Source organism: Cyprinodon variegatus, unplaced genomic scaffold (genome assembly GCF_000732505.1).
Source record: "Cyprinodon variegatus isolate N-32 unplaced genomic scaffold, C_variegatus-1.0 Scaffold106, whole genome shotgun sequence".
Lineage (NCBI taxonomy): Eukaryota > Metazoa > Chordata > Actinopteri > Cyprinodontiformes > Cyprinodontidae > Cyprinodon > Cyprinodon variegatus.
This window is the reverse complement of record NW_015150559.1, coordinates 681,102-706,800: the sequence shown is the minus strand read 5'-3', so window position 1 is coordinate 706,800 and position 25,699 is coordinate 681,102. Positions and strand designations below refer to the sequence as shown.

At 37.7% G+C, this 25,699-nt stretch overlaps 3 protein-coding genes across 8 annotated transcripts in view; 1 reads left to right on the top strand and 2 right to left on the bottom strand.

The window, feature by feature from the left end:
* Positions 1-11,181, top strand: fam149b1 (family with sequence similarity 149 member B1). Of its 5 annotated transcripts, none has more exons than XM_015374628.1 (16): positions 2-451; positions 1,731-1,847; positions 3,335-3,479; positions 4,031-4,179; positions 4,260-4,403; positions 4,953-5,033; positions 5,115-5,296; positions 5,492-5,622; positions 7,126-7,194; positions 7,602-7,714; positions 7,861-8,085; positions 8,382-8,505; positions 9,482-9,607; positions 9,723-9,804; positions 10,404-10,541; positions 10,670-11,181. In XM_015374628.1, exons 1-16 carry the CDS (start codon positions 405-407, stop codon positions 10,753-10,755), a joined length of 1,959 nt encoding a protein of 652 aa, XP_015230114.1. In that variant the 5' UTR covers positions 2-404; the 3' UTR covers positions 10,756-11,181. The 5 variants fall into 5 exon arrangements, with proteins under 5 accessions (XP_015230116.1, XP_015230114.1, XP_015230112.1 ...); XM_015374626.1 differs by having other exon boundaries at positions 4,878-5,033; positions 10,673-11,181; XM_015374625.1 differs by having other exon boundaries at positions 4,878-5,033.
* Positions 11,182-11,653: 472 nt separating this feature from the next.
* dnajc9 (DnaJ heat shock protein family (Hsp40) member C9) lies at positions 11,654-13,815 on the bottom strand. Its single transcript, XM_015374631.1, has 5 exons — positions 13,495-13,815; positions 13,132-13,272; positions 12,251-12,505; positions 11,911-11,997; positions 11,654-11,829 (listed from the first exon to the last, which is right to left on the bottom strand). The coding sequence occupies exons 1-5, from the start codon at positions 13,666-13,668 to the stop codon at positions 11,719-11,721; spliced, it is 768 nt and encodes a 255-aa protein (XP_015230117.1). The 5' UTR covers positions 13,669-13,815; the 3' UTR covers positions 11,654-11,718.
* Positions 13,816-15,111: 1,296 nt separating this feature from the next.
* Positions 15,112-25,699, bottom strand: part of LOC107084669 (protein NDNF-like) — a 16,644-nt gene continuing 6,056 nt past the window's right edge. For both annotated transcript variants that reach the window (XM_015374602.1, XM_015374601.1), the window contains exons 2-4: positions 25,198-25,449; positions 21,104-21,228; positions 15,112-17,393 (exon numbers count right to left, since the gene is read on the bottom strand). In XM_015374602.1, coding sequence (XP_015230088.1) covers positions 15,943-17,393; positions 21,104-21,228; positions 25,198-25,427 — 1,806 coding nt within the window. In that variant the 5' untranslated portion in view covers positions 25,428-25,449 and the 3' untranslated portion in view covers positions 15,112-15,942. The remainder of the gene's footprint in view (positions 17,394-21,103; positions 21,229-25,197; positions 25,450-25,699) is intronic.

Genomic DNA, 25,699 nt, shown 5'->3' with positions numbered 1-25,699 from the left:
GTGTCTCCATGACAGCCATGCTATTGTTGTCGTCGGTTATGCTAACATTAGCATCGCATATGTCCGAGGAGTTTGAGCATTTAGAAAGGCTGAATGGATAGTACTTGATTGTATGCGATCAATGTTTGATGCGACGATATGCACCATGATTTAGAAGCGATGCGGAGCCACCTTCACCTTTTTTATATAACCGTTTATCCAGCGCTAGTTAGCTAATTTACAAGCATAGCCTCCCCCTTTACAGTGATCCGCAGTCCTCCAGATTCAGGCTTTTTCTTGGTGGGGACCGAGAGAGGGGCACTGGAGGAGATGTTGGCGCTCCCTCCCTGTTCGCAGAGAATCCAGGGAGAGGAGGCAGGGATGAGAGACGTGGGCTTGAGCCTTTGAAACGGAGATAAAAGAGGATGATTTCACGCTACAACAGGAAACAAGTATCGCACAAACTTGAGATGTGAGTACTAAGCGTTAAAGCTACATTGTAAAACCAGGCGACAAGGTTTAAAACTGTTCCTTACGACTCAAACCTCTGGTAAAAAAAAAAAAGGAAAAAAAAGCTTAATGCTTTAGTGACTTGTTAAACACATTTACATCTCATCTGATCTGTCTTGTAATTGAAAGAGGCCTGAAATATTCTGAATTTTACAAGTATGGCTAGTGAGATTTTACTTACCGGTAAGTAAAAATATTAAGATTTCAGTGTATCAGTGTATGTTTAACATTACTATGCTTAGCATGATGTAAAAGAGGCAACACTTGTCCTACCAAAGATAAGCCAATGCATTAACACCTATAATTATAATAGGATCAATAATATTGCCAATTTTCCTACATTGACACATAAGTAGGATAGACACCATGTAAATATATAAGAACCTTTAAAGTGCAGGATATTATTTTTTTTCACTGGATTTTATGAAAAGCTTGTAGTACCTTGTAAATAAGACGGATAGATGAGGCCCCTCTAGTTTGAAAACCATTTATCAGACATGTTCCATTATCCAGCTGACAGACAGTGTGCAGCAACAGGAGGGTAGTGGGCAGTGATGGCCTCTCTTTCCATAGTACTTTGGCTAGAGTGGCGCCTTTAACTGCATATTATTATAAGAAAAAAAACACCCCACAAGAATGCATGTGGAAATATTTTGGCATTTGTGAAACCATATACTTTAAAAACAGTTTGATGCTTTAATACTAATAATCAGTTCATAGCACTTTATTCTTAGTACGTACTAGTGATCCCCATTGTCTGTTTCTACTATCTGTTACTATATAAACAAGTTGAATATTTTTATTCCAATAGGTTTTGTGTTTTTATTTTCATATAATTTTTCTATTACATATTTTCTATTTTACTTAATCCCAAGCAGACAGTACTATTCCTCTGCTGCTGCTCCTCTTCCACAAATGCAAAAGAGTATACTTTGTTTTTCCCGCCAATTCTCCTAAAAATCATAATAAAGTCCAAATCTTCGATAGGCACCAGCAAAGGTGAAATAATTTTGCCTCAGTATTTAAATAAAAGCAGTTAGCCAGTGTATATTTCACGCTTAGAACATTTGTGCAATTCTCTAGCATTCATAAGCTGACCCATGCCTACTGCAAACTCTTTAAATACAGTGTGTAAATCTTTTTGTGTCAGGATTAACTGCTGTTCCAGTAAGAGAGAAAAACAATATATCATTTTTCATCATGCTAGTTTGTTAATCATTCCTTATTATCTCTTTATGCAGTCGTGGTTTGTCTCGAAGCAGCCTCGATCACCACCCTCTCCCCGAGGAAGTAGACGATACCCAAACCCCTCCACGTTACCTCCATGACCTACAGGAGGCTGTCTCTACACACAACAGGTAGCTGAGGGCCTATAGGCAAGAAGGACCATGATGTAGAACAAGGGACTATACTAAATATACACACACACACAGATACTCTACATGTTTTGTAATTGCACACCGTCTTAAGCAGACAGCTGATTCTCAGGGCTCTTGCTATGTGACACCAAGAAGCAGCGGATTAATTAATATCACATTGCCTTCTTCAGATGTGCAGTCAAAAGGATGAATAATTAGGCAGCCTGTTAGAATATTCTAGCAAGTTGACATTTGCTCCTTGTTTCCACTGATTCTATCAGCAGCCGCCACTAATTGTGTTTCTGTAGCCCTACAAAATACATTTCTGCCACATTTAAATAGATATTGGACATGTTTTGTTATTCATGTGAAATCAGGAAAGAAATGGTTTTCTATGTGATGCTCATACCTCTTGAAAATTTGTAGATCATGTTACATTATAGCCTCAAACCTGAATACATGTTACAGGGATTTTAGAGAAAAAATATTTTTAATATTTATTTATTTTAGATCTAGACTTTGAAGGGCCTTTCTGATACCATGGTTTCCTGTCTCTGATTTGGTCTGTTTTTTGTTGCTTTTTTAAATAATGTTTCATTAATACCTTTTGGTTGCATTAAAAAAAAGGAGATGGTTCTTACGTCAGTGCTTATTGCTGGAGCAGATGCTCAATCTTTTTCCAAGTCTTCCTCCCGTTTCCCTGCCCCTGCATGAAGAAAAGGATTCCCCCTAGATGATGAAGCCTTCACAAAATACATAACATTCTGCATGTGAGCTAAACAGATCGGTTTTGTTTTTAGAGCCCCTGCTTCTACATATTCAGTTGGATCCCTGCTTGGCTCGTGGCAAACCACATTTTATATCCTTCTTCTTCCACCCCTCTGTGAAATCTAGACTCTCAAACGTTGAGATCCACCAGGCTATTTGCTGCTTCTTTGGTTAAAGCTCATCTTCTCAGGCCCCTGAGGTTAGGTAGATAGTGATGTCTTGGAAGGTTTCTGGGTTCCTTCAGCATCATGTTGCTTTATATTGACAAATGTTTTCTAACAAACCAGCTGCTGCCCTTACAGAGCAGCTGTATCTGTACTGAGGATAAAATGCTTACTGATGAACTGTTTATTAGATATTATATGTATTGCACTGCAATGCGGTTTAAAACTCTTTTGCGTCAGGTACGGTGTCTGGACTAAAAACTGTCTGTAAAAAAGCCATAATGACTTGCTTTGGTGACTTCTGATTATGGAAACAGCTGAAACAACACAAATAAACAAAGCAAAAAGGGTCTATTTTTAATTTTATTTGTTAACTATTTTAAAAATATTATTTTTCTTCTCATAATTATGCTTTATTTTATTTTGGCCTTTCACCCAAAATCTTATGGATTCCTCCAGGTTTGTGTTTGTGACATAGAAATGATTTTTGTCTTTGCTGTTTAATCTTTATATTTATATAAGATGTATTAAAAGATCGCTGTGTATTCCATTTAGTTCTCAGACATCTGTCGCTTCAGACCAATCGGACTGTGAGACGGTTATCTCAGTATCATCCAGCCAGCCCTGGTCTGCTATTCCCAGCTCCACAGGAACCGGTATCTCCACAGAGAGGAGCTCTGTTTTCTCTTGGGGATACGATGTAAGCTGCTTTTCTTCAGAAAGAGATTTTATTATGATGTGAAAAAAGCCAACCTGTCCCAGTCAGTTGTTAAAGGAGAATTTATTTATTTATATTTTGCATTCAGAGCATTCTCTACTGTTTGCTCTGCTTCTACACCAGCATCCTGCCACATTCTCATTAAGTCTAACCAGCATTTATCACCTTTTGGAAAATGTGTGGGAAACAGACAGTATCTGTGTAGAATACCAGATGGCTAATTTGCATGCAGGTTGCTTCATGCAAAAGCCTCATTCCAGTGGATTTGCTAGAATACTGTATTTCTTAACTCAGCTGGTTGATAAATTATATTCCCCCCTATTAGTTAAAAGAAAAACAAACTCATGGCTCTCATTGTTTTCCCTCTGTTTTTATTTCAAATGAACTTCTCTGTTGGATTGGAAACTAGAGAATTCAACAGTAGCTTTTTTATAAAAAGGACTTGAATGCAAAGCAGTAACCTTCAGCTGTAGATTCAGTGTAAGAACAGATGAATATTCCTGAAATGTGTTTTTATTTTTACTGTCCCACAGGAATTCGATAAGGCGGCATCGCGGCAAGTGCAGCAAATGTTTGATGAGATCGACACAGAACTGTACGAAGGGAGAGGCAGCGGGGAGGGGATACTCCAGGGGCTACAGGACGAATGTCAGCAGTGGACCTCGCGGTTTCCACATCTTCGGTAAGTTTGTCACTGTTTTCCTCAAGCTTCTGCTTTTATTTTGTAATGCTAACTTTTATCTTTATGTGTGTGTTTCTCAGGATTGTGGGGACTCAGCTTATGTGTCCCACAGATGAGGGCTTCCAGTGGTACGCGACTCCAGGGAGCACCAGCCCTGCCAGCAGTCCATCAACAGGCAGAAAAACGGCTGTGAAGTGCCAAGGCAAAGAGAAGGGGGGTGCAGAGTAGGTTGTAAAAAAACACAAACCCACTCACTCTTCTCACTCTTTGATGTGAAAATGTAATTTTACTGGTGGTTACATCCGGTTCTGTAGAGCAAATTAAAACATTGAATCCCTCATGAGAATGGCACATGGTGTTTAGTTGTCGTTTGTGGCTAAATACGTTTGATTGAATGATAATATCTCTCTATAAATGTCTTTTTGACAACATATTCCATCATTCAGATAAATACTAGAATGTTTTGTACTGAGTGGTTTTTGGACGCATTTTCTGATTTCTGCAGTTATAAAGGAGTTATATTTCTGTAACCTACATACTGTTTCATTAAGTATTTGGGTTAAATGCGTGTTGGATAGTTGAGTCTCCAGATGACGTACACAAGGCAGTTATACTGTCTGACTAAAAGCACTTTTTAAAACCTGTTTTAGGACTGATTGATCTCTGAATAACAGTGTTTTCTTTTTGGGCAAAAAAAGGTTGAATGTTCAAGGAAAGAAAGCTGCCCTGATAAAATCCTCAATTTCGGAGTTTGATGGCCCTCTTACCAACAGCTCCAGCAGCCATGACCAGACGAGAGAGATTGAAGTAGATGGTGAGATGGAGGAGTATCTGGCTTATGATAGCAGAGACCTGTGAGTAGCTCACATTTATAAATACTTGTCGAATCCGGCTGGACCGATGTTAATTCTGGTTGTGATTTGTGTCTCTAAAAGGAATGAGGAGAGCTATGAGGAAAGTCTGGAGTCGGTGCAGAGGCATCACCGTCTGCCCCCCGTCTCACCGTACCGCTGTCGGCGTCAGGCTGTTCTTGACTTGCTTTTCGATGATGTCTGGCAGGAGCTGGTCGGTTGGATGAAAGAGTTGGTTCAACGTCACTGGGAGTGCTGCACCTCCAGTAATACAGAATTTATCTGCTTTGCACACATTAAGCTAGGCTATTTTGAAAACGGTTCATTAAACCTAAATAAAAATTCCTTCCTTACTTCCTTCAAGAATTAATGAATGAATGAAAAAACATCTGTAGTTACTTTAAATAATTATATATATTAATATTGGAGGGGAGATTGGAATGTTTTTGTCTAATTAACAGGTGAAGAGACGATTTCTGGGAAACTGAGCCCTTTCCACCCAGAGATTGAGAATCCTTTTATGCTGCCTCCCATGCTTCCAAAACTCGGTCAAAGTCGGGTGCCGCCGCTCGCAGCTGGACCACAGCTCCAGGTCAGTGGTTTGAGGAGGACTAGACAAGAGACTGCTTATGGGGGAAAAAAGGACATTTGGGATTTCATTGAATAAATATCAGTCTTTGTAGATAAGATAATTCATTCTGAGCTTTCTTTTCTTTTAACATCCAATAAAAACCTTTTTCATTAGTGACTGATCTCAGCCTATCTCATGAAAACTAATTGACAATATAAGAAAATGACTATAACTCCAGATAACGATGTGTTAAAGCTTTCCCTTATCGAAGAGGCATAATATTACACAGATTATTTAGTCCATTCTATAATTTGACAAAATTTATTGAGAAGGGACATAAAAATCCTAGTCATAAAATACGTTTTTTTTAATGTATTAAAATCACCTTTGCTTACTCAGAATCATCAAATGTATGTCACTGACGCTTTTTAGATGTTCTATATTTTTTTAGGTCACTCAGAGTTTTTGCTTTTGATTATTAATCTATGACTTCCTTTCTCATGGGGTTATAAATTTGACAGGGCACAGAGACCTATTTCTCTCTGGCTCATTACATTTAAACATTTGCCCCAGTTTATGTAATGAGCATAAGAATGGTAAGATATTTAAGGGGCTGCATGAAAGTATCACCAAGTCTCATAGCACTCATTGGAGATGTTATGTGCAAACAGGCATGTAACAAGCTCTCCTGGAACTTTTCACTTTAACCATCAGGTGGGAATAAGATGATGTTTTATTGCCACAAACACACCGATTGGTTCCTTTGTGGTGAAGAACTTTTTGACCCCTGTTGATTGGTGGAGGATCTAAGATGCTGTCTCTTATTACTGCTCCCTGGGCACCGCACAATGGCAGCCCACTTTGTACACTTTGTGAGACTTTAACGGTATTTTTACTAACTGTTTGAAATCTCAGACGCCGAGTTAAAATCTGTCCAGGAAACAGAATATGACCCGTCACAGAGTCCATAAGCAGGATAATAAACCAGTTATTTAGATGAAGAGAGGAAAGAAGCAGCCGCCCCTGGATGATCCAGAAAGATTTTCCAAAGGGACAAAGATAATTGAAAATACCAGGTGCCCTTTTTTTTTATTTTAAGGTGGATTCTTACACAGTAAAATTCATTGGTTTTACCAAAATATTTGACCATGAGTATCTTTAATTCCCTACTTAATAAATTAAATTAAATGCTTGTTTTTTGACAAATTTTCTGTAAAAGATTATGATCATAAAACCTTATTTAAACCTATTTAAACATTTTTGTCAGAGTTTTCCAGTTAGTGTGGATAGTTCAGTATTTAAGGCTTTTCATTCCTGCCTGTAACTTTTCACCTCCAACTGTCTCCATCCCTTCTCATTCTGCCTTATATTTGAAATGTTTTTTTGAACCTGCTGTTTTTGTATATTTTGCTTTTCTTAAATTTTTATGACTCTACTTTTCTGTCCTCTCTACTTTCCCATCCCTCTTTCCCTCTATCCTCTGTCTTTCTTTGGTCGTGGCTATCCCCTCTCCCTTTTCTAAAGAACACAAAGTCAAGCGGCTCAAAGAACAATTCCAGGTGGAAATCCAAAAAGCAGAAAAGGCCTTCCGCTGTATGTAACTCTCCTGCTTAAAGCATCACGCCATCTGTAGAGGCTCATTATTCTGAATATCTGTGCTCGTTCCTGTTGATTAACACTCAAGCATCCCATTTGACTGTGTTTAATCATCTTCAAAACATTGCAGAGACGCAAAGCTTGTTTTATTTAGTTTTTTATTTTGAATAATGTTTCTCTCTAGTTACCTATAACAAGATCAGAGGGTTTTATTCTAATTGGGACCTTAGCTGCATGATTGCTGATTCATTTTTTTGTATTTTGAAATAACTAACCACATTCCTCCAGGGAATCCTTTCTTTTTGTCTCCTCCTCACTAGCTGTTCTTTACTCTGGTTTCAAAAAATGTTGTTTGATCCATCTATCTTGTTTTTTTCCTCTCACTCCTCTTCTTCCACCTTCAGGCTGGTAGAGCGCCTGTAGGGGTGGCATCAGCGCAGCACAACCTGAACGACCTCATCGTGATTCACAGCATTCCCCTGCAGCAGAGAAACTTGGCTGTGCTGGAGAGAAGCCAGTATGGAAACATTTTACCATTCTTACCATCAGATTTTGGCAAAAGAAAAGATGCAAATCCTTGATCAGATACTGTTTTGTTTGTGGCTTAAAACACCCGGCGCTGAACCAATCAGCAGCTCTGCATCTTTCTCTGTCTCCATGCAGGGAGCCGAACGAGCGTGCATCTCACAGGCCCGTCTCTAGCGCTGTCCCTTCCAGTAAACCTCGTCCTCGTAGGGCCCTGGTGCAGAGCTCCTCCTCGCTGTCTCGTCCACTGCAATCAGCTCACTGCCGAAACCCTCCTCCTCGAAACCTACTGCCCCTTGTTCCTAGCTCAAGTCACTCTGGCACAGGGGGACACCTGGATGAGGTTATCCGCGGGACACGTCTGTGAGTTAGACATGGCATTAACCCTACTAAAGCCTTTTCCTTCTTGTATATCTTGGTAAACATGACAACTAGAGTTATTGCAGTAGATCATCTCAACCTTTGAGAATTTGACCCAAACTTTGGTTTAAACTAACTTGGATCCATTTGCCAAATGACAATCCATGAACCAAGTACTTTTCATCAGAAGGGGTTAAAACATTTCATACTTTAAAGTTAGATGTGGTCAAATAAAAGTAAAACTGTAAGGTGACAAATTAAAAAACACTTCTGAAAGCGATCCACTTTCTCTCCATCAGAACCACAGTCAGTGACCGACTGACATCTCCACTGCTGCCCTTGAGCCGCAACACCCCCCTTCCCCCCATTGGAACCGGAGATTCTGAGTCGTCTCATGGAGGAGTGCAGTCAAAGCTCACACAGGTATAGATTACGACCAGAACCAGTATGGCTGGTATCAGTTACCCTAAAACAGTCATTTACCGTATGCTGCTTCAAAACTATTCCTACCCTTTTATGCATTTTGTCGCCTCACTGGATAAAAACTTGTTTTATCAGGATTTTAGACCATTTTACATTTCTGCATAACTTCTTGATGGTGATTTGTGTGGGCTGCAATAACATTTGCAATCATTTTGGGTTATATCTGTAATCTTCTCACAGCCCAGAGACAGTAGGATCAAATGTAGAGCATCTTTTAACAGCAAATTTCAAGTCCTGATCCAAACTATACAATAGCAGCCCTGGCTGGCTGGCTGTCTAACTTCATTGTCCTGATGCTGATGCGTTTCGTATATATGACCAGGCTCTCTGTCCCTGGTGGACAAATACCCCCACAGCATGATGCTGGCTTTCTTCTCATTACTGTTTCAGAAAATCCCAATTTGTGGTCAATCTTCTCCGTGCCAAGCCTGTCAAACATAAACAGTTCTGTCCAACTCTTTATGTTGAGACAATGGTTTACATAGAGTCTGGGATATGTTTAAAGCTTTAAATATTATTTCATAACTTAACTATGAACTTCTCTACAGTGTTTTTCTCTTATCTCAGAATCAGACATACTTTAATAATCCCAGAGGGAAATTACGTAATTACTTATCTGTCTGCACTTTGTTCGCTAAGGTTCTCAAAGCAAATGTTGGAGGCCTTTTACCATCAGTTATATGCATACTGAGAATCAAACACAGAAGGACTGTATTTAGTAATCAGAAAAAACTGTTTACAAATCATTTTATTTAGGGATACCAGAATAAAGGGGGCTGAATACGTTTCAGAGGATCATTTGTAAATAAAGAAATTTCCAAAATATTGTTTCACATAAAAATTATGATGAAATGCACCAAAGCTTATAGCATTGATGTCACACAAAAAGCTGTTTCTTCTTATTTCTGTCTCACAGCGTCATAAAGGCCCTCCTAGTCGTGCCAACAGTGCTTTTCACGATGAAGCTCGCAGCTCCATACCGAGAGATCGTCACCACATACAGGACGTCCTCTCTCGACCCAGCACAACCCGCACATACAGGGTGAGTTTTTTTAGCGTTCCTCATAGAATGAAACAGGATTGTTTTAATATGATTTATAGCTTTCATTGTGTGTTTGCATGTTTTAATATCAGTCTGCTGTGATTTTGTCTTTCAGTCCGACACTCCTTACCGTAGTTCCTTCACTGTGCTGGACAACATCGGGCAGGGCCGGCCGGGCAGAGCCTCTGTAGCCACAGGTCAGAAACTCCGCCCGGAGGAAAAGAAAACTTTGAATTTATTGGTGTCTATGCACTTTTCCCTCACTGTGCTGAACAACCACATGTGGAGCTGCAAAATGAGTCAGGGCCAGTCCGTGTTGTGTGAACATTTACTAAAGTAAATGGTCTCTGTTTCTGGTGCACTTTTTTCACACACGTTTTTTCCTTCCTATCAAAATGTAACCATATTCTTGGATGCAGCCCTCTATAAAGAGCTAGTGTCTTTAGATTATTAACAACGGTCTGAAAACTAGTGTCAGTCTTTCCCATGCTTGTGTTGACCAGAACAAACGCCACCATGTTGGAACATTTCTTTTATTTGGTCGTATGTAATATTTCTAGGTTCTGAGAGTGAATTTTGGGGGGTTGCTTAGCTGTAAGTCACTTATTGTAGGTCAATTATACAAAATGAAAAACACATACATTTTTAACTATAAATAGCATTACCCTGAGGTTGATATTTTTTATTTTTGCTTTTAACCCTCAGCCCTTGTTGGAGCTTGATTTATGCTGGATTAATTTTTTTTTTGTCTTGTAGTTACTGACTTATGTATTTATTTATTCCTTCTTATCAACAGACTCTCTGGGAATTGGTGTGACTGGTATCAGTCTTGGAATCAGCAGCTCATCTTTTTTGGATTCCTTTCCTCACCACCCGCTGGGACAGTCGCCCATAAAAGACGAAGAAGAGCCCGAGTCTCAGGCCCCTGTCACATGTCAGTAAAATAACTTGGCTGGATTTCAGTTTAATTATTCCAGACAGTTGCTAGTAAATTTTATGAGCAGCATAATGGTTAAGGTTTGCCAGCAACTAATTTTATTGTTATATATCTCTCCTCTCCAGCAGCTGCTTCTGTTCCTTTGTCTATTCCACCCCACTCCTATACCAGAGGCGGCCTCTCATCCAGATCCAGCAGGCCTGGCTTATAGTTTGCCACTGATCTCCACAACCTACCCGTTATCAATCTTTGCCTGCATTGTTTTGAAGTTTTTTTTATTAATATATATATATATATATATATGACTGAATTATATTTGAAGGCCTATTTTTGTACTTCAGAAATCACCTTATGGGCCTGCCAAACAGAAAAGCTATCACTTTTTGTTTAGTATGGGTTGTATATGTGGCTATGCATGAGAAAAATGAGTATTTCTTTATGTGAAAATGCGGTATAACATGCCCAGCTCTGTGTTGCTGTTAAGGGTGAATGACTATGCAGGATAAAAAGTTATAGGATGAAAAAAAAAAAAAAGCACCTTTTCCGCCCTCTCTGATGTCAGGGAGCTTTGTACTGTATTACCTTCGTAACAAAAACAGAAAACCTGTTGGGTGCAAAATCCATAACCTGACAACAGCCAGATGCATGTCTAGCGCTAGACATGCATCTGGCTGTTGTCAGGTTACAAAATCCAACCATCTGTTGTAAAAACAGGGAGGATCTCTACCAACTAGGTGCTTCTGCTGAAATCATCCTACAATGTAGGAATCATACAGAATATGTGTAAATAAGAAATGATTCATGTCTGTACAAAATGGTGTATTTAATGTCATCTTTTGCTCTTTATTTGAGCAAAGCCAACTGGTCGTACTCTGATAAGTCACATCAGGGTTAGTGCATAAATAGTAGTTTCTTTACTTATTTCTTACAAGGGATAATAATAACATACAATTGCCTGTGTTTTACAAACTTAAATACAAATGATTTAAACAATTGCATTTATTTATAGAAACTTTACAGCACGTTACAAGAATTAACAGCACTTACATATTTGTGTTACATTGGGAACTAGGAGGCAGAAACAGTTTTAGTTATCCTGAATACATTTATGATTTTATATGAACTACAAAAAAAAAAAAAAAAAATACATAATTTATTTAGCTTTTTCTAACATTTACTTTTTGGCTTTTTTTCCTTTTTGTGGTTTGGTGCTTTGTTTGGAGTACTTTGCTTCCAGATCTGAGAGGAAACTGTTAAAATTCTTCTCTCTGGACTGCTGCTTTTGCTGCAAAAGAAGGAAGAGATAAAAGTAAGACGTAATTAGGAGAAAGCGTTGTGTTAGTCCCTATGTGTAAGGAGGTAATACCTTTAGCATCATGACAAGACTCTCATCCTCATCATTAAGGCCCATCTCTTTCTTCATTTCCTCTGCTTCTTGTTGCTCCTGGTCAGCCTGAAAGATCAGTTCCAAGCACACTGTTAGTAAAGATACACAGGTTTACCTGCTTATGTGCAGTCGTTGCATGATACCAGAAAGAGGTATGTATTTGAACTTTTTTTTTCTATTGTTTACCAGAACACTTTGGCCATAAAAAAAAAAAAAAAATCACAATGGAAAAACCAATAAAACAATACCTAAGCTTGAGGATCTTTTTCATTTTATTGCATTTTTGTGTTTGTTTTTTTAACTTCTGTATAGTTCTCACCCTTTTCCTGCGAGCCCTCTTCTTTGCTTTACTTTCCTTGGTGAAAGCAGGGAAGGCCTCCACTTGCCCGCTCTTGATAGCTTCCTGGATGATGCTGCACAGCCTGGGCTCGTCTTCCTGAGAGCAGCAGAGAACCGAAGCAGTGATGGCGTCCATGTCCCCCTCATGTTGCATGTAGAGCCGGATGACATCCTCACGCTCTTCATCAGAGCCCTTGTATTTCTTCTCAAACTCAAGAATATCCTGAACCGTGATCTAGGAAAGAGATAAAAACAGTAGCAAGGTCACTAGTATTCACATTTTGCATCGATGCAGGGCATCAGTCTTGGAAGAGGACAGAGTATTACATGACTTTTATGATTTTGGCTGCAAAAGTTGTTAAGACAAGATCAAAAACAAATTTTATTATTGTGAAAATTGTTAAGAAAATGTAACAGAAAGGTATGTATGAGGTTAAGCCTGCGATTTTAATCAGAGAGAAACATACTTAAAGTCCATAGAATTTATAGCAAAACCAAAGTAGTAAAACTAAATATTTTTTTGTGAAACAACAAAAACTGATTAAAAACTAAATGGATCCTTTAGGAGATGAGAACCAGCAACCCTTGATGCACAGATTTGGTTTGACTCTAGGTTCACACCATAAGCTATTGAAACAGCTGGTTAAAACCCCTGTCTTTTATATAGACAAAGCCTTGTATCGCTTGGATAACCATTTGCATGTTTCCAAGCGATACAAGACTTTGTCTATACAAGACTCAAACTCACTGCGGATCCAGAAATTTGAATTGAGAAAGCTTCCTAGAGAGGTGGCGAAAGGTCTTCAAATCTTGGAAACCAAGTCCAGTGGAAATTTTTTGAATTTTTTACGGAATTATTACCTTAGGGAACAGCAGCCTCCAGTACTCCTCCCAGCAGCGATCCTGACTGAGAACATCCGACTCTTCATCCACCACCCCCTGCTCATCATAGATTGCCCTCTGCTCCTTATCACTCAGCACCGCATAGAGCTTCCCCAATACCTGGAGTCAAAATTTAATCATGTGTCATTTTAGCCGTTAAACATAAATTACATTTGCCCAAATTAATACTCTGTAAAAACCAAACAAACGTGCATGTACTGCTGCATTGAAAAACTGTGATCGCTATGACGAGGTTTTCCTTATTACCACTGGTTAGCATCAGTTAGCTAGATTAGCTCCTAGCTTGCGCCGGTTGGACAGCTGACAATATAAAAAGCGAACCTGAAACTTTTCAGTGGCTCGCGGGTCTTCTGGTGCCCTGTCTGGATGGACCTTCAGAGAAACTTTGTAGTAGCTCTTTCGTATGTCTGCTTCACTCGCTTCTTTGTTTACACCCAGTACCTCGTACAGGTTGGAGGTGTTGAACAGCTCCTGGCAGCGCTCGAGCAAACCCATCGTGAGTTTTTGTTTGAAGAGTCAGTTAGATCCGGTTATTGGCAACTTTAGTCGATTATTTTAACGATTTCAAGTAACCGGTCCCTTTTCTCTAAGCACCTCAAGCTCTAAACAGCAATTTGGCGCCCTGGCCTGTCATGTACTTCCGTACGTGCAAAGACGTGCTTACGTAATGCTGTAGGCTTTCTTTGATTGGTTCTGACAGCATAATTCGTTATATAAATTATTTTATTTGTGTTAAACCGCTATACATCAATACTTAATAAATAAATTAACTGAATAATAAAGCAATATCATTAATATGATACATGATTATAAATATTCAAAAAAATATACGATAGACAGACAGACAGAAAGACAGATACATTTTAAGAAAACGGGCCCACATGATATGGCAGGCTGTTTTGAGATTTATTAGAAGCGTTGTCCTCTCTATTGTTCCATTCGTTGATCTCTAAAATAAGATTCTTCCCTGTCAAAACTACATTGCTACTAGTAAGAAATGTACAGATAGATATCTTAAAATTCTGACTAGGAATAAATGCATTTGAGACATCTGGAATATATATATTCAGTCAAGCTAATAAATGTCATTTTAGCCTGGCATACTGGGCATAACTTGATCAGAATCAGTTATGAATCAGTGGGCCTGATAAGATTGAACATTTGTTTTTTTTGTATATATATGTAATTGCATCTTCCAACAAAACCTAACTAAATAAATGTTTGGTCTTATTCTCCTTTGACCAAAATTTAGCTTTAAAGAAAAATGTAAACAGTAAAACATTATTGTTTTACTCGAAGAATAAATACTAAGAAAATTAAACTTTTACTTTTCTGAAAATGCTAAGATATATTTTTATTTTGATGATTTTTATGCATTTTAAAAGTACTGTCTAGCTGTCAATACCTGTTAACACAAGATTGTAAATACATAAGAAAAACAGAGTACGTTTAATTAGAAGAGATGAAGCAGTGTAGCGCTTGTAAAACATTTCTGGAAACCAATTTTGCATTGTACATTTTATTTATTTATATATATATATATATACATATATATATATATATATATATATATATATATATATATATATATATATATATATACGTATAAGAGGAGTTATCAAAAATGCCTTTTTCTGTGTGCCCCATCTTAGTGAAACACTCTGAATTTTTATAGAAAAATTATTGTCCTGTTGATTTAGTCGGGCTGTTCGTAGCATTAGCAACAGAAATACAAATAGTTCTGCCAGCAATTTATTTCAAAAATATGATTTTCCCTCTGAATAAATATGCCCAAATTAAAGAGTAGATTTAAATGAGACTATCCAACACCAATATAAAATGAATTTATTTGAAGGCTTTTGGAACATTTATCAGGGCTGACAAAAAACACATCTGGGACTGTAAACTTACCGTACCATCAAACAGAGTATTTAGATGTTACGTCTCTTTTACAGCAAATTTCTTCTGACCAATTAAAATCATTGAAGGTCGGAAAGGAGTAGGTTAAAGTTAAAACCTAACATAAACTACTCAATGACAGATTCCAGTTCATGGGGCATATACACAATAATTCATCACTCCAGATTATACAGATACCTTAGTATTTATTGATGACTTTGAAGCAGCACAAGAATACATCAAAGACAATGAGGCAAGTCACTAGAAATTTCACACTGCTTCATGCAAAAGCAGAACAAAAAGACAAGTACAGACTTTGAATTTAGCATCTTCAGATCGTTTCCACCTGTTTTATTAGCCTGTAAAATATGCAGCTCTGAATATACATGCTGCAAATCCCTCCGTCTCTGATCTCCTCTCCTTGTTGCCCCATCTGTTTAGGTGCAAATTTGGCACAGTCTTCTTTGTTGTTTTAATAATTACTTCTGTCGTCACAAACCCGCCTCTTGTTTACACAGATACTTTTTTTTATTAAAAAGCACTCAGACAGCTGGCTTGTCACTATGATGGTCAACGATGAGGAACTAAATGAAAAGAGCACAAAAGTTGTTTTGTAAAATGTTATGCACTTTTGCTGGTGTGTACATCCTTCCCAAATCCTTGTCGTCCACTCGTTCTGATAAAGTAGGGTTTGAATTTGACCACAGTTTTTTCAAGAGAACATTTTATTTTCTTTTTTTTTACCCAAAAATGTCTCTTGACAACAGTCAAATGGCTTTGAGCTCTTGGTCTGTCTTTACAGCATACCCGGGGCTGATGCACTTTCCCATAATAGGGACAACTTGTAAGCCACCTCTAGGGGGCAGCATCTCAACATTCCTTTCTGGTCTTCACCATCTTGCTGGCATATTTGATAGGGATCCCCCAGCGTCTCATTAGATAGACATCAAACACATAGGCCATTCCTGGCTCCAGGCCCCCGATCACAGCTGTGGTTACGGCCCGTCGAGGATTCAGCTCTTGGAAATACTTGCAGAGAACCCTTTCAGTGTCAGAGCGAGACTCTGGGCCCAGACAAGGAGCAGTCAGAGCGGATGCTCCCCCCGCCTCTTCATTAAAGTTACTGAGCTTTCTGCGATACACACAGTATAAGCTTCTCTCCTCTGTTCCCATCCAGGCCAGGGTGACGCTGTTGCAGCCACGCAGCCGATTGAAAGATTTTATCTGCAAGGTGGAGGGCAGAGATGGCACCCCTCTGCGGTGGTAGGCAGATGAAACCTGCATTTTAACTGAAGCTTTTAAACCTCCTAATCGAACGGCGTCTGTAACTTTAGTTACCTGGCTATTGGTTGTTTCGTCTTGTTGCAAGAGAATAAGATAGGAAGGACTTCCTTGGAGCCAAATGTGGATTAAATCTGCACCCACCTTCTGAGAGGTCAACACCTGTCCCTTGCTAGAGACAGTTACTGTTATCTTTTCACCTCCACCACAGCTTTGCAAGGTGAGGAGGCCACTTTGCTGCCACCCTCGAGGGCGGAAACTGAAGAACTGCTGCCAATTTGAGCCTCTGTTCCGAAAGGTCACCCACCTCAGCTCTCCTTCTCTTAGTGGTACGACTGCAGCCCGTGCTTCCTCATGTGTCCGCGCAGATGTCCCCTTGTATGCTGCACTGGTCCCATTCACCTTATCTATCACATAAACATCAAAGTAATATGAGGTGTCAGGCAGGAGCTCGGAGACGGTGCAAACGTTTTCTGTCCCCTGACATGCACACTGGAGATCATCCAAATCATCTGTAAGTGTGGATGGCAGAGTCTGGGATTCAGGATAACTGTCCCTCTCCTCCCACCACAGCTCTTTTAAGACTGGCCATGATGTCACTTGTCCCTTTTTCCCTTCCTTGCCTCGATTCGGATTTTCTTTGATTTTCTTCCTCTCATTTACTGCACAGAGGCTGGGGTAGTTTTGCAGAGAGTTTGTGAGAACACAGTATTCAAAACTGTTTTTTGCCTTTGGGAGGCTTTTTATGGAGGCACTCGGTGCCCAGCTGAGGGTTACGCTGGTCATACCAACACCTAATGTGTGAACTCGCGGGTCAGCTGGCAGTAGAGGAAAGATGCCTAAGGGCCCTGGGCCTTCATGGAGAAACACTGTAGCTTTAGTGGTTTGCTGCTTTGAGCGCAGCCTCAGTATATAGACAGAGGCGCGGGGATGGGAAGGGCCACTGTAGGTGTCTGCTGTATCACCGCTGAAGCTGTGGATTTTCACTTCTGTTCCAGGACCTCGCCACCAAATTTCAGGCATGCTTTTCTTGGTGCTCCCTAAAAGGAAAGAAAACCAGTATTTAGTTCTGTATTAATGTCTAACTCATGTCAAAAATATATTTTGCTTGTTTAAAACCCATTTGCAGACTGTGTTAACAGTTCACGTAAAAAACAAATAATTAAGACAAGTGAGAATTTTATGGAATCAAAACATGACATTAATTAGCTTAAGTTGCACAGCAGTATATCACAGTGGGGATAGTATGTTCAGGTTAATGTGCAGTGTTTTGCAAGTAGAAGAAAACCCATCAAATATAGTCATATCTCAGTAGAACGCCTTATTCTAAATATTTGATGTTGCATGCATAGTTTAAGACTGCAGGTATGAGTTTTAATGGATTTGTTTGAACAACAGCTTTATTCTGGCTTCTTTCTGTGTAAAGGCCAGATCTGTGCAGTGCAACATTAATAGCTGCCTGATCAAAACATTCTCCCACCTGAACTGTGGGTGTCAAGGTGCACCTCCAAGATAACCATACTTGCTTAATTGCTCTTTATTTTTTAGGTCTGTGAGGGTAAATTAGTTGAATACAAACACAGGGAATCCTTTTTAAACTTTTCATTGAAAATGTGGAAACATGTAATTTTTCCTGACACTTTATTGAGCTGCACTGTTCACATCTTTTATAGAAACCTCAAAAGAATTTATTATTGTAACAGACGGTGGCCCAGAAGACTCAGCAAAATACAAAAGCTACAGTACAAAAAAGCAATACAATTAAAAATGCAAAGACAAATAGCGATACAACTTCTAACACAACAATCTCTGCATTTTTTAACTACAATATATTGCTTTTCCCATAATCCACAATGTCCTTCAAGAAAGCCCTGCAGCACATTCTTATTTTAGGCTTTTCCAGCTTTGTCTTTTGTCTTTATCTAACCACTACCTCAGAGTTATACCCATTGGTATGCATTTCTTGCAAGCCTGTGGTGCCATTTCCCTTGAATCTCTTTTCATTTCATACATAAAAACAAGCCGCTTCATACTTGTTCTATTTCTGCTCTAAACATTATTGTTTTAAAGTTGTCAATTTCCTTTACAACAGGATATATTGAAGGTAGATTAGGAATTGGCTATTTTTGCCATTATACCAAGAATTACGATTTATTATAGTAATGATAAACTTTATGCCAATCCTTAAATGAAAAGTGTAGTGGATATTGTCAAAATTACCATTTACATACTGTCTTTCTTTCCTTAAGAGCATCAAGTATTGCTTTCAATATGTATTGTTTTTATTGGAACCAGTACCAAAAAATATTATACAGATTTTTTATATTTATACCTCCCATCTCTAAGTTGGATTAAAGGAAATACTTAAAATAATTTATTTCTATAAAACTGGAAAATAATCTTAAAGATACTAGAATTTGACACATGGTCAGATAGCTTGTTTAGTAACTTAATTTTTTTTTTTTTAAATTTAAACTGCAGAAATACAAGGTGTGAATGAGCAAAATGACCACTGAATAAATTGTTATGTAATGCATCTCACTGAGAAACTGATCACTTTAATGGCAGTTTTAGTCTTTTCTTAGATGACTGCAAAAGTTAAAAAATGCAAAGGGCTAAATGAAAAGCACCAGCAGACATCACTCAACTCATATCTCTGTGTAAAGGTAAAATAGGACAATCCTTGAAATTGTGTATTGGATCTAAAGAAAGGGAGCTAAAGCTCCTATACATAATAATATTGCTATCGGATAATTCACTTTTTTTTTTTTTATAAAGTCAAACTTTTGCTTTTCTTTTAATACAAGGAAATTTAAAAATTTGGTTGTGGTTTGTGGACCCAAATGTAGAGGCTGGGAGGCAGAGGTGAGTTTCTTGATGATTTAATGAACCGTTTACAGACAACTGAGGCAGGAATCCAAAAAATCCAAAAATCAAACATGAAAAAAAGTAAAAAAAAAAAAACAGAAACCATGAAAACATCAAGGGGAAAACAATCACAACGAGGAAGACTCAGAGAGACAGAGTTGGAGGAAGTTAGACGGGGAACCAGCACTGAGGAACTGCACAAGGAGTGTATTTATGGAAGACTGAACAAAGAGAGGACTAACGAGCAGATTGGGAGCAGGTGTGAACATAGCAGACTGGAAAGGAGCTAGGGAACAAGGAGAACACAAGAGGGCAGCAGAGGGCAACAAATAAAAACCTGAAAACTGAAAAATAACTAGAGAAGACAACAAAATAAGAATTAAACCACTAAAACTAGAAAACATGGAGCATAGTAAAACTGAATACTCAAAAGAAAAACATAACAGAAGAGTTATTTGTGTATGAATTTGTGGTAAAGACTTTACCTTAAAATTGGACATAATTCACAGCCTATCATGCAAGGTCAGGCTTTTGCATATTTCTATATCATGATGACAAACAATATGCCCATTTGTTGCTGTTTCATTGCCTCTAAAAGCATATTTCATTGGTGATACACTCAAACTTAGATTTTTAAAGATAATCTAGTTATAGCAGCAGCTGCACACTAAAAAGAGCTGTGCATATATGAGCACAGGCTTAACCACAATCTCCCAGAAAAAAAAAAAAATAATAAAAAATTATAACCCAGATATGGTAAAAGCTCCTCTGCACCTAATTAATTTACTGAAAGATGACATTTCAAATACCACTTCAATAGATTCTCTTTCATTCAGTCAAGTGTTTTTGTTTCGGTCTATGCACGCTCTTCATTTAAACAATGCAATAGATGAAAAGACAAACAAACAGAAAAAAGCTAAAAAAAACACCACTTGTTTTTTCAGTTAATGTCTCCTGGAGCTGAAATATCCTTCCTCAGTTGAGACTAAATGTTACAGAATCAAAGTGAATAATTCAGGATAGAGAGATGGAGACCCACAAGCTCACAGTCTGAATGATTTATGTGTCATTTTAGAACTTCATAATGCCATTTTTACATGTGGAAAAGCTTGTTCAGGTAACCAGGAAAGAAGCACTTGGAAAACACAATGAAGCAGTCCCTCTTTTTATCCAAGAACCTTTCTGGTTAGTTCCAAAAGAAGATTTATTTCAGCTGTACTTGGAATTCTTTGATTGCAGATCGAATTCAATGTGGAATTCTGCTATATGCTTTCCTTTGAGCTTGTTTAACCAGTTTGCTTTGCAGAATCTTGCAGCAGTGTGAAACCCAGTGGTATTTCATTGCTCTAGAAGTGTAGGAATCTAAAAGATGTAAGCCGTTTTCACTGTTTCATGTTTTATGATACCTTAAAACTGCAAACCCAATACAACAAAGTGACACCCAGAATTGATGGTACACCCCCCCACCCTCTGTGAAAGAGTGGTTTAAAATATATACCATTACTCCTGTTTTCAACAGGAACAAATGGCCAGGATGTACTGATAACACCCTAACTGGAAAGAGAAACCTTCATAGAGAATAATTTCAGGTCAGAACTACCCTAGCTTCTTCATAAAAAAAATATCTTGATACACTAGTAGCAGTAAACAAAACAGAGGATGTTAAACATTGGTAAATTATATACTTCTAATCCTTAAAGTTAAGCATCTTCTCCATCCTAAAGTCACCTTTCTCATATGAACATAACTTCATATAGGATTAGCCGTGTTGTCCTTCAATAAACCCGAAAATGGTGATGATAACATCGAAATTGATCATCTCAGCTTAGGCAGGTTTAGTGATGCTCTTTAGGATATGGGAAGGGGCTGTTTTTGTACTCACATTGCAGGTTTTTGAGTGGTTTGTCTTTCAGGGTGCGGGCAGCCAGGCTCCATTCAATAGGAAGGTGACAGGGGCTCACGGTCACCCACATCACAGAGGTCTTCTTCTTCAGTGTGAAATATAACCTGCGATCAGACAGCAAAAGATACCCATGAGACCCGAGTTCATTCCTCACAGAAAGCATCAAAAGAGATAACATCTTCTTTCAGTTCAGCTGCAAAGACGAGATATTACCTGGTAAAGGCTGTGTGCAGCATTCCTTTACTTTCCTGAATGTTTTTTTTATTTTTCATAGATAGGTTAGGGTTTTTTTTTTCATTCTCTGGTAATTAAAGAAACCTTAACTTTATTTTCAAAAGTGTTCTACTTTATTGTTTTCCTTCTCCTTCATGCACAATAGTGATACCAAAAAGGGGGTGTAGACTGATTATCATATAAAGCCATAAATATCCATTCCCACTGATGAATTCAACAGCAAATGAAACCCATTTTGTTTTTTTGTTTATCCTTCTGGAACTTAAAAAAAGGTGCTATACAATTTTCCTGCAGTTAGCTTTGCTTAATGAGAATCTATAACTGCATCAGTTATTCTTGATAAATATTTGTTCTCCATAAGTAGAAGCACAATTATTTATGATCTTGTACAGGTGGTGCTTATTTCCAAACAGATGTGAGACAATGTCATTTTCAAGGGCACTTAGTTGCCTATTTAACAGTGATTAACTTTCCGAATTAGAATTTCTCTCCATTATTTGCCTTGCAGTTCAGCATGACTGCTCGGGTGGACAGACGGCAGCACATGAGGAGACATCATTTTTAGATCATGGCTTTCCGAACGCAAAGCAGGGGCTCTTTTATGGATTGCTCAGACCAAATGAGCAACACCTCTGTGTGGTTTCTCTTCTTTTAAGGAGGATGGTTGTCGACATGTTTCTGAAAAGTACTTTCTAAAATAAAACAACACAGAAAAAAATGTGGAAAAATCCATTTGGTACAAAGCTTTCAGAATACTATAAAAAAAAAAAGCAGACAGAATTATTTTGGAATAAGAAAATTCACCTCAAAGACATCATATGTGAAAAGTGTACACAATAAAAGGTACATTTAGGCAGGAAGGGTTACATTTGATAACTTGAAAAAACTGAAATTAAAAAAGAGAATTAAAACCATATTTAAAAAATGATCAATTAAAATGTGTAGAAAAAACGAAGAGCTTCAGTTTGGCTTAGTTGCTTGACTTTTATACCATGGACTAAATGTTTATGGGCTTGAAGATAATGTTCTGAAAAAAATTAGTTTACGAACCCAAACTATTTCCCCTCTTTACATATTTGGTTAAGGTATTGCTTAATAAGGTCTGAATTTACAAAGATTTTTAGCAGACATTCAATAAAACTGATATATTATTTAAAAGTTCCTTTTCTTTGACAACCAGTTTGATAAGTGAAATAAACGGAATAGTTTTATCACAAAAAATTACATTTTCAGGCTTTTTATTTCTGTTGATTTTGATTATTTTAAGACAACATTTAAGATTGGAATATTACATTAGGCAAAAAAAAAAAAAAAAATTTTGGTCAGCCTCACATTTCTATTTACCGTAAAAAGATGTGCTGTTTTTTAAATAGAAATGTGAGGCTGACCAAAATTAATAACAGCTTAAAAATAGTTTTATTCAAGAAGTACTTTAAACAACACTTGAACCTCAATGGAAGCATGGTCTAAATATTCATTAAATGTGATTCTAAGGTTATAGTAGGTTTTGTAAACATTTAATTTATCTTTTTTTGGTTTTTGCTCTTTTTTTTACTAATGTTTTTTTTTTTTTCCTTTATTTATCTTGTTATAAGAAAAACTAAAACTGATGTCCAAATGAGTGAGATTTGCTTGTTAGTAATAGATACAAATTTGGGTTTACAGGAGCCTTATTTTCAACATAATTCTTTTTATAAATAGATAAATCTGTTTAATCTATTCCAGAAGTGCTCATTTGCATCTTGAGAGGCATGTTGTTATGTCCCACACTCATATTTTGTGTTTAACTGTAGGTGACTTCATAAAAAAATTTGAAACTTACTGTAAGAGCATCCTACTACTCTGAACTAAAAGCAAGCCAGATAGATGTTAAAGTTATTTCAAAGAGGACCTGCTGAATTAATTGTCCCGAACTAGTTTCTTGCTTCAATTTGATCGAACACTTATCATTATGCAAGAAATAGGAAATGTTTGAAAATGTTGCAGTGGGATTTAAAAGCAATGTTAACAATGAGTGAAAGTATTTACCAGACTTTTATTGTTTTTTTTTTCATTGAGACATAACAGCACATCTGTATAATTTGCCACAGTGACGTGTGCATCATGAAAGTTTAAGTCAACAAACATTGCTATCAACATACTGTATGCGGTAGCTGACCTACAGACCTTAATGATTTTATATGTTCAATTTTGTGATTTCACACTGCATCGACATGTTGTGGTTCAGACATTTTTGTGAGTTTATACATCTTGTCTTTTGATTTTCAAACAGATATTTTTCATGTGCAAAAGTCTTGCTTTTTTTTTCTTGAGCTTTATTCGTAAGCAGTATTTTTGGTTTGCATCTAACTAAAGGGGATTAAGAAAATCTTGTCAAAGGTTGTACAAAATTTGCAAAACTTTATCATATATTCAAGATATTTTTGGCTTTAAAATGATGGTTTGAAACACCAAAAAAGACATGATCTCACTTTTATTTAACATTTTCTAACAGAAGAGTCCTTTTTTTCATGTGCCAGAATGGACAGTGGTCACTTTGGAAGGGGGTACATAGGTGCAACTCAAGTTAAGCTAATTTTTTTTTGTTCTTTAAGCTTATTAAATACAATTTGTTTGCTGTTTAATGAACACATATTTTTGAATAATTGGTTCCACCTTGTGTTGAGGCACCTTTTCACCAGTGACAAAGGAAACTGGTCACAGTAGTGGCTTTTAAGGAAACTGGGGAGGATCTTATATAAACCTTTGGCATACCTTTGCCTCAAACTAAAGATGAACAGTTATTAATGTTAATGTTTGTTTGTTGATTACTATTGATTTTGTAATTAAATTTCAGCAGGTTTCTTCCTGTTAAAAGTCCCCCCCTCCTCCGGTTACTGCTTGAATTCTTTTTATAAGTAATTGCTGCAAAGTAGATAACACAATAAAATGAACTGTCTACTGTCTCTGCATGCTTACCCAACTGGAGTTAATGCTGAAAGTCAGTGGCTTAATGCTGTCTGCTGGATTTAATTAGATGGAAAACTTTAAATCAACTATCTGTATGATGTGATAGAATTGACATTGTAAAGGGCTTTGAGATGAATTGTCTTGTAAGTATGTTCAATTAAAATGACCGTAACTGAATTGAAATCTAAATTAATCAATCATGTGTTGATATTAGATGAGCGCAGTGCAATTGTAAATGTGCTACAAGTACATAAAACTGCTGCAGAACAAAACCAGCTGCAAACCTATCAATCATGTCAACACACATAAAATACAGGCAAAAATTCATTTAAGTAAGAAAAACACCTGCAAGTTTAGAAAAGATGGAGGAACTCCTCCATCACCTCATATGGGGTATACAATTAGCACCAAAGGCCTTGCCTCTGGCCACCAGCGTCAGTCAAGGCAGGTGAAGCACCCTGCCCAAGGACACATCAACACAGACAGAGAGAGCGGGGGCTTGGACCCTACTTTCTGAGCCACCATCACCCCTAATGTTACAGGACCTCAAAACCTTTAATACACCTCAAGGATTTTTTTTTTTTGCTAGTTATGAAAATTTAGATTAGGATAACTAAGATAAGCAACTGCTTGAAAAATAAAATAATAGCAGATCAGATACAGGATAGTACCAGGTTGTTACCAGGATGTTACCCGGTGTTTCCGTGACTTGCCAAATATTGGCTATTTTGCAATAAGTGTTTTCAGCAATGTGTCAGATGCTGGTCTACTGATCTACTGTATACCAAAACCCCCACCTCCTCTGTGTCATTTTTGGCACTGAGCTCATAGCTGTGGATTGATTTAAATGTAAGTGCATTTCCTCTTAGATTTGCATTTTATTTTGTTACCTTCGAAGTCTCCCTTTAGGAAGAGTTACTGAGGTGATCTTTCCTTCTGGTAACCATGTAGTTGGGCGAAGTGGTACTTCATTCTCTGGTGCCAGTGCCGAATGAACCGGGGGTTCCAAAGAACCCCAAACCAGCATCAAAGTTGCACAGAGGCACAGGTGGGGTGCCATCATTGATTTCTGTCTCTCCTCTTTGACCCTTTGTATTTTCTCACCGTCTGCGCTGTGCATATGTCTCCCAGGCTGTAAAAGTCTGCAACAGAAAGGTCAGGACTATCAATCAGATTCAATAGCCAACAAACACACATAGCAATGTTATTAGTTAAACTTCTACACTCATTTAGTCAGACTCTAAAGAGCTGCACTGGCTGATGATTCACTGATATGAAAAAAAAAAACATCCCATCCTGTTCATACAGAATTATTCATGTTGGGGTTCAGAAATTGCTGGGTTTTATTACTCTGGGATATGTGTGTTGCACAGACTGGCACTTGCTGTAAAA

Bases quoted from the DNA above. Each gene is read 5' to 3' on its own strand.
- fam149b1 (XM_015374625.1), top strand. From the start codon at position 405: ATGATTTCACGCTACAACAGGAAACAAGTATCGCACAAACTTGAGAT. The intron at 4,404-4,877 runs GTAGGTTGTAAA...GGGCAAAAAAAG, and splicing joins AAAGAGAAGGGGGGTGCAGA to GTTGAATGTTCAAGGAAAGA. The intron at 5,623-7,125 runs GTCAGTGGTTTG...CCTTTTCTAAAG, and splicing joins CAGCTGGACCACAGCTCCAG to AACACAAAGTCAAGCGGCTC.
- dnajc9 (XM_015374631.1), bottom strand. From the start codon at position 13,668: ATGGGTTTGCTCGAGCGCTGCCAGGAGCTGTTCAACACCTCCAACCTG. The intron at 13,273-13,494 runs GTTCGCTTTTTA...TTTTGACTCCAG, and splicing joins GAGCCACTGAAAAGTTTCAG to GTATTGGGGAAGCTCTATGC. The intron at 11,830-11,910 runs GTATTACCTCCT...CTTCTTTTGCAG, and splicing joins GTCTTGTCATGATGCTAAAG to CAAAAGCAGCAGTCCAGAGA.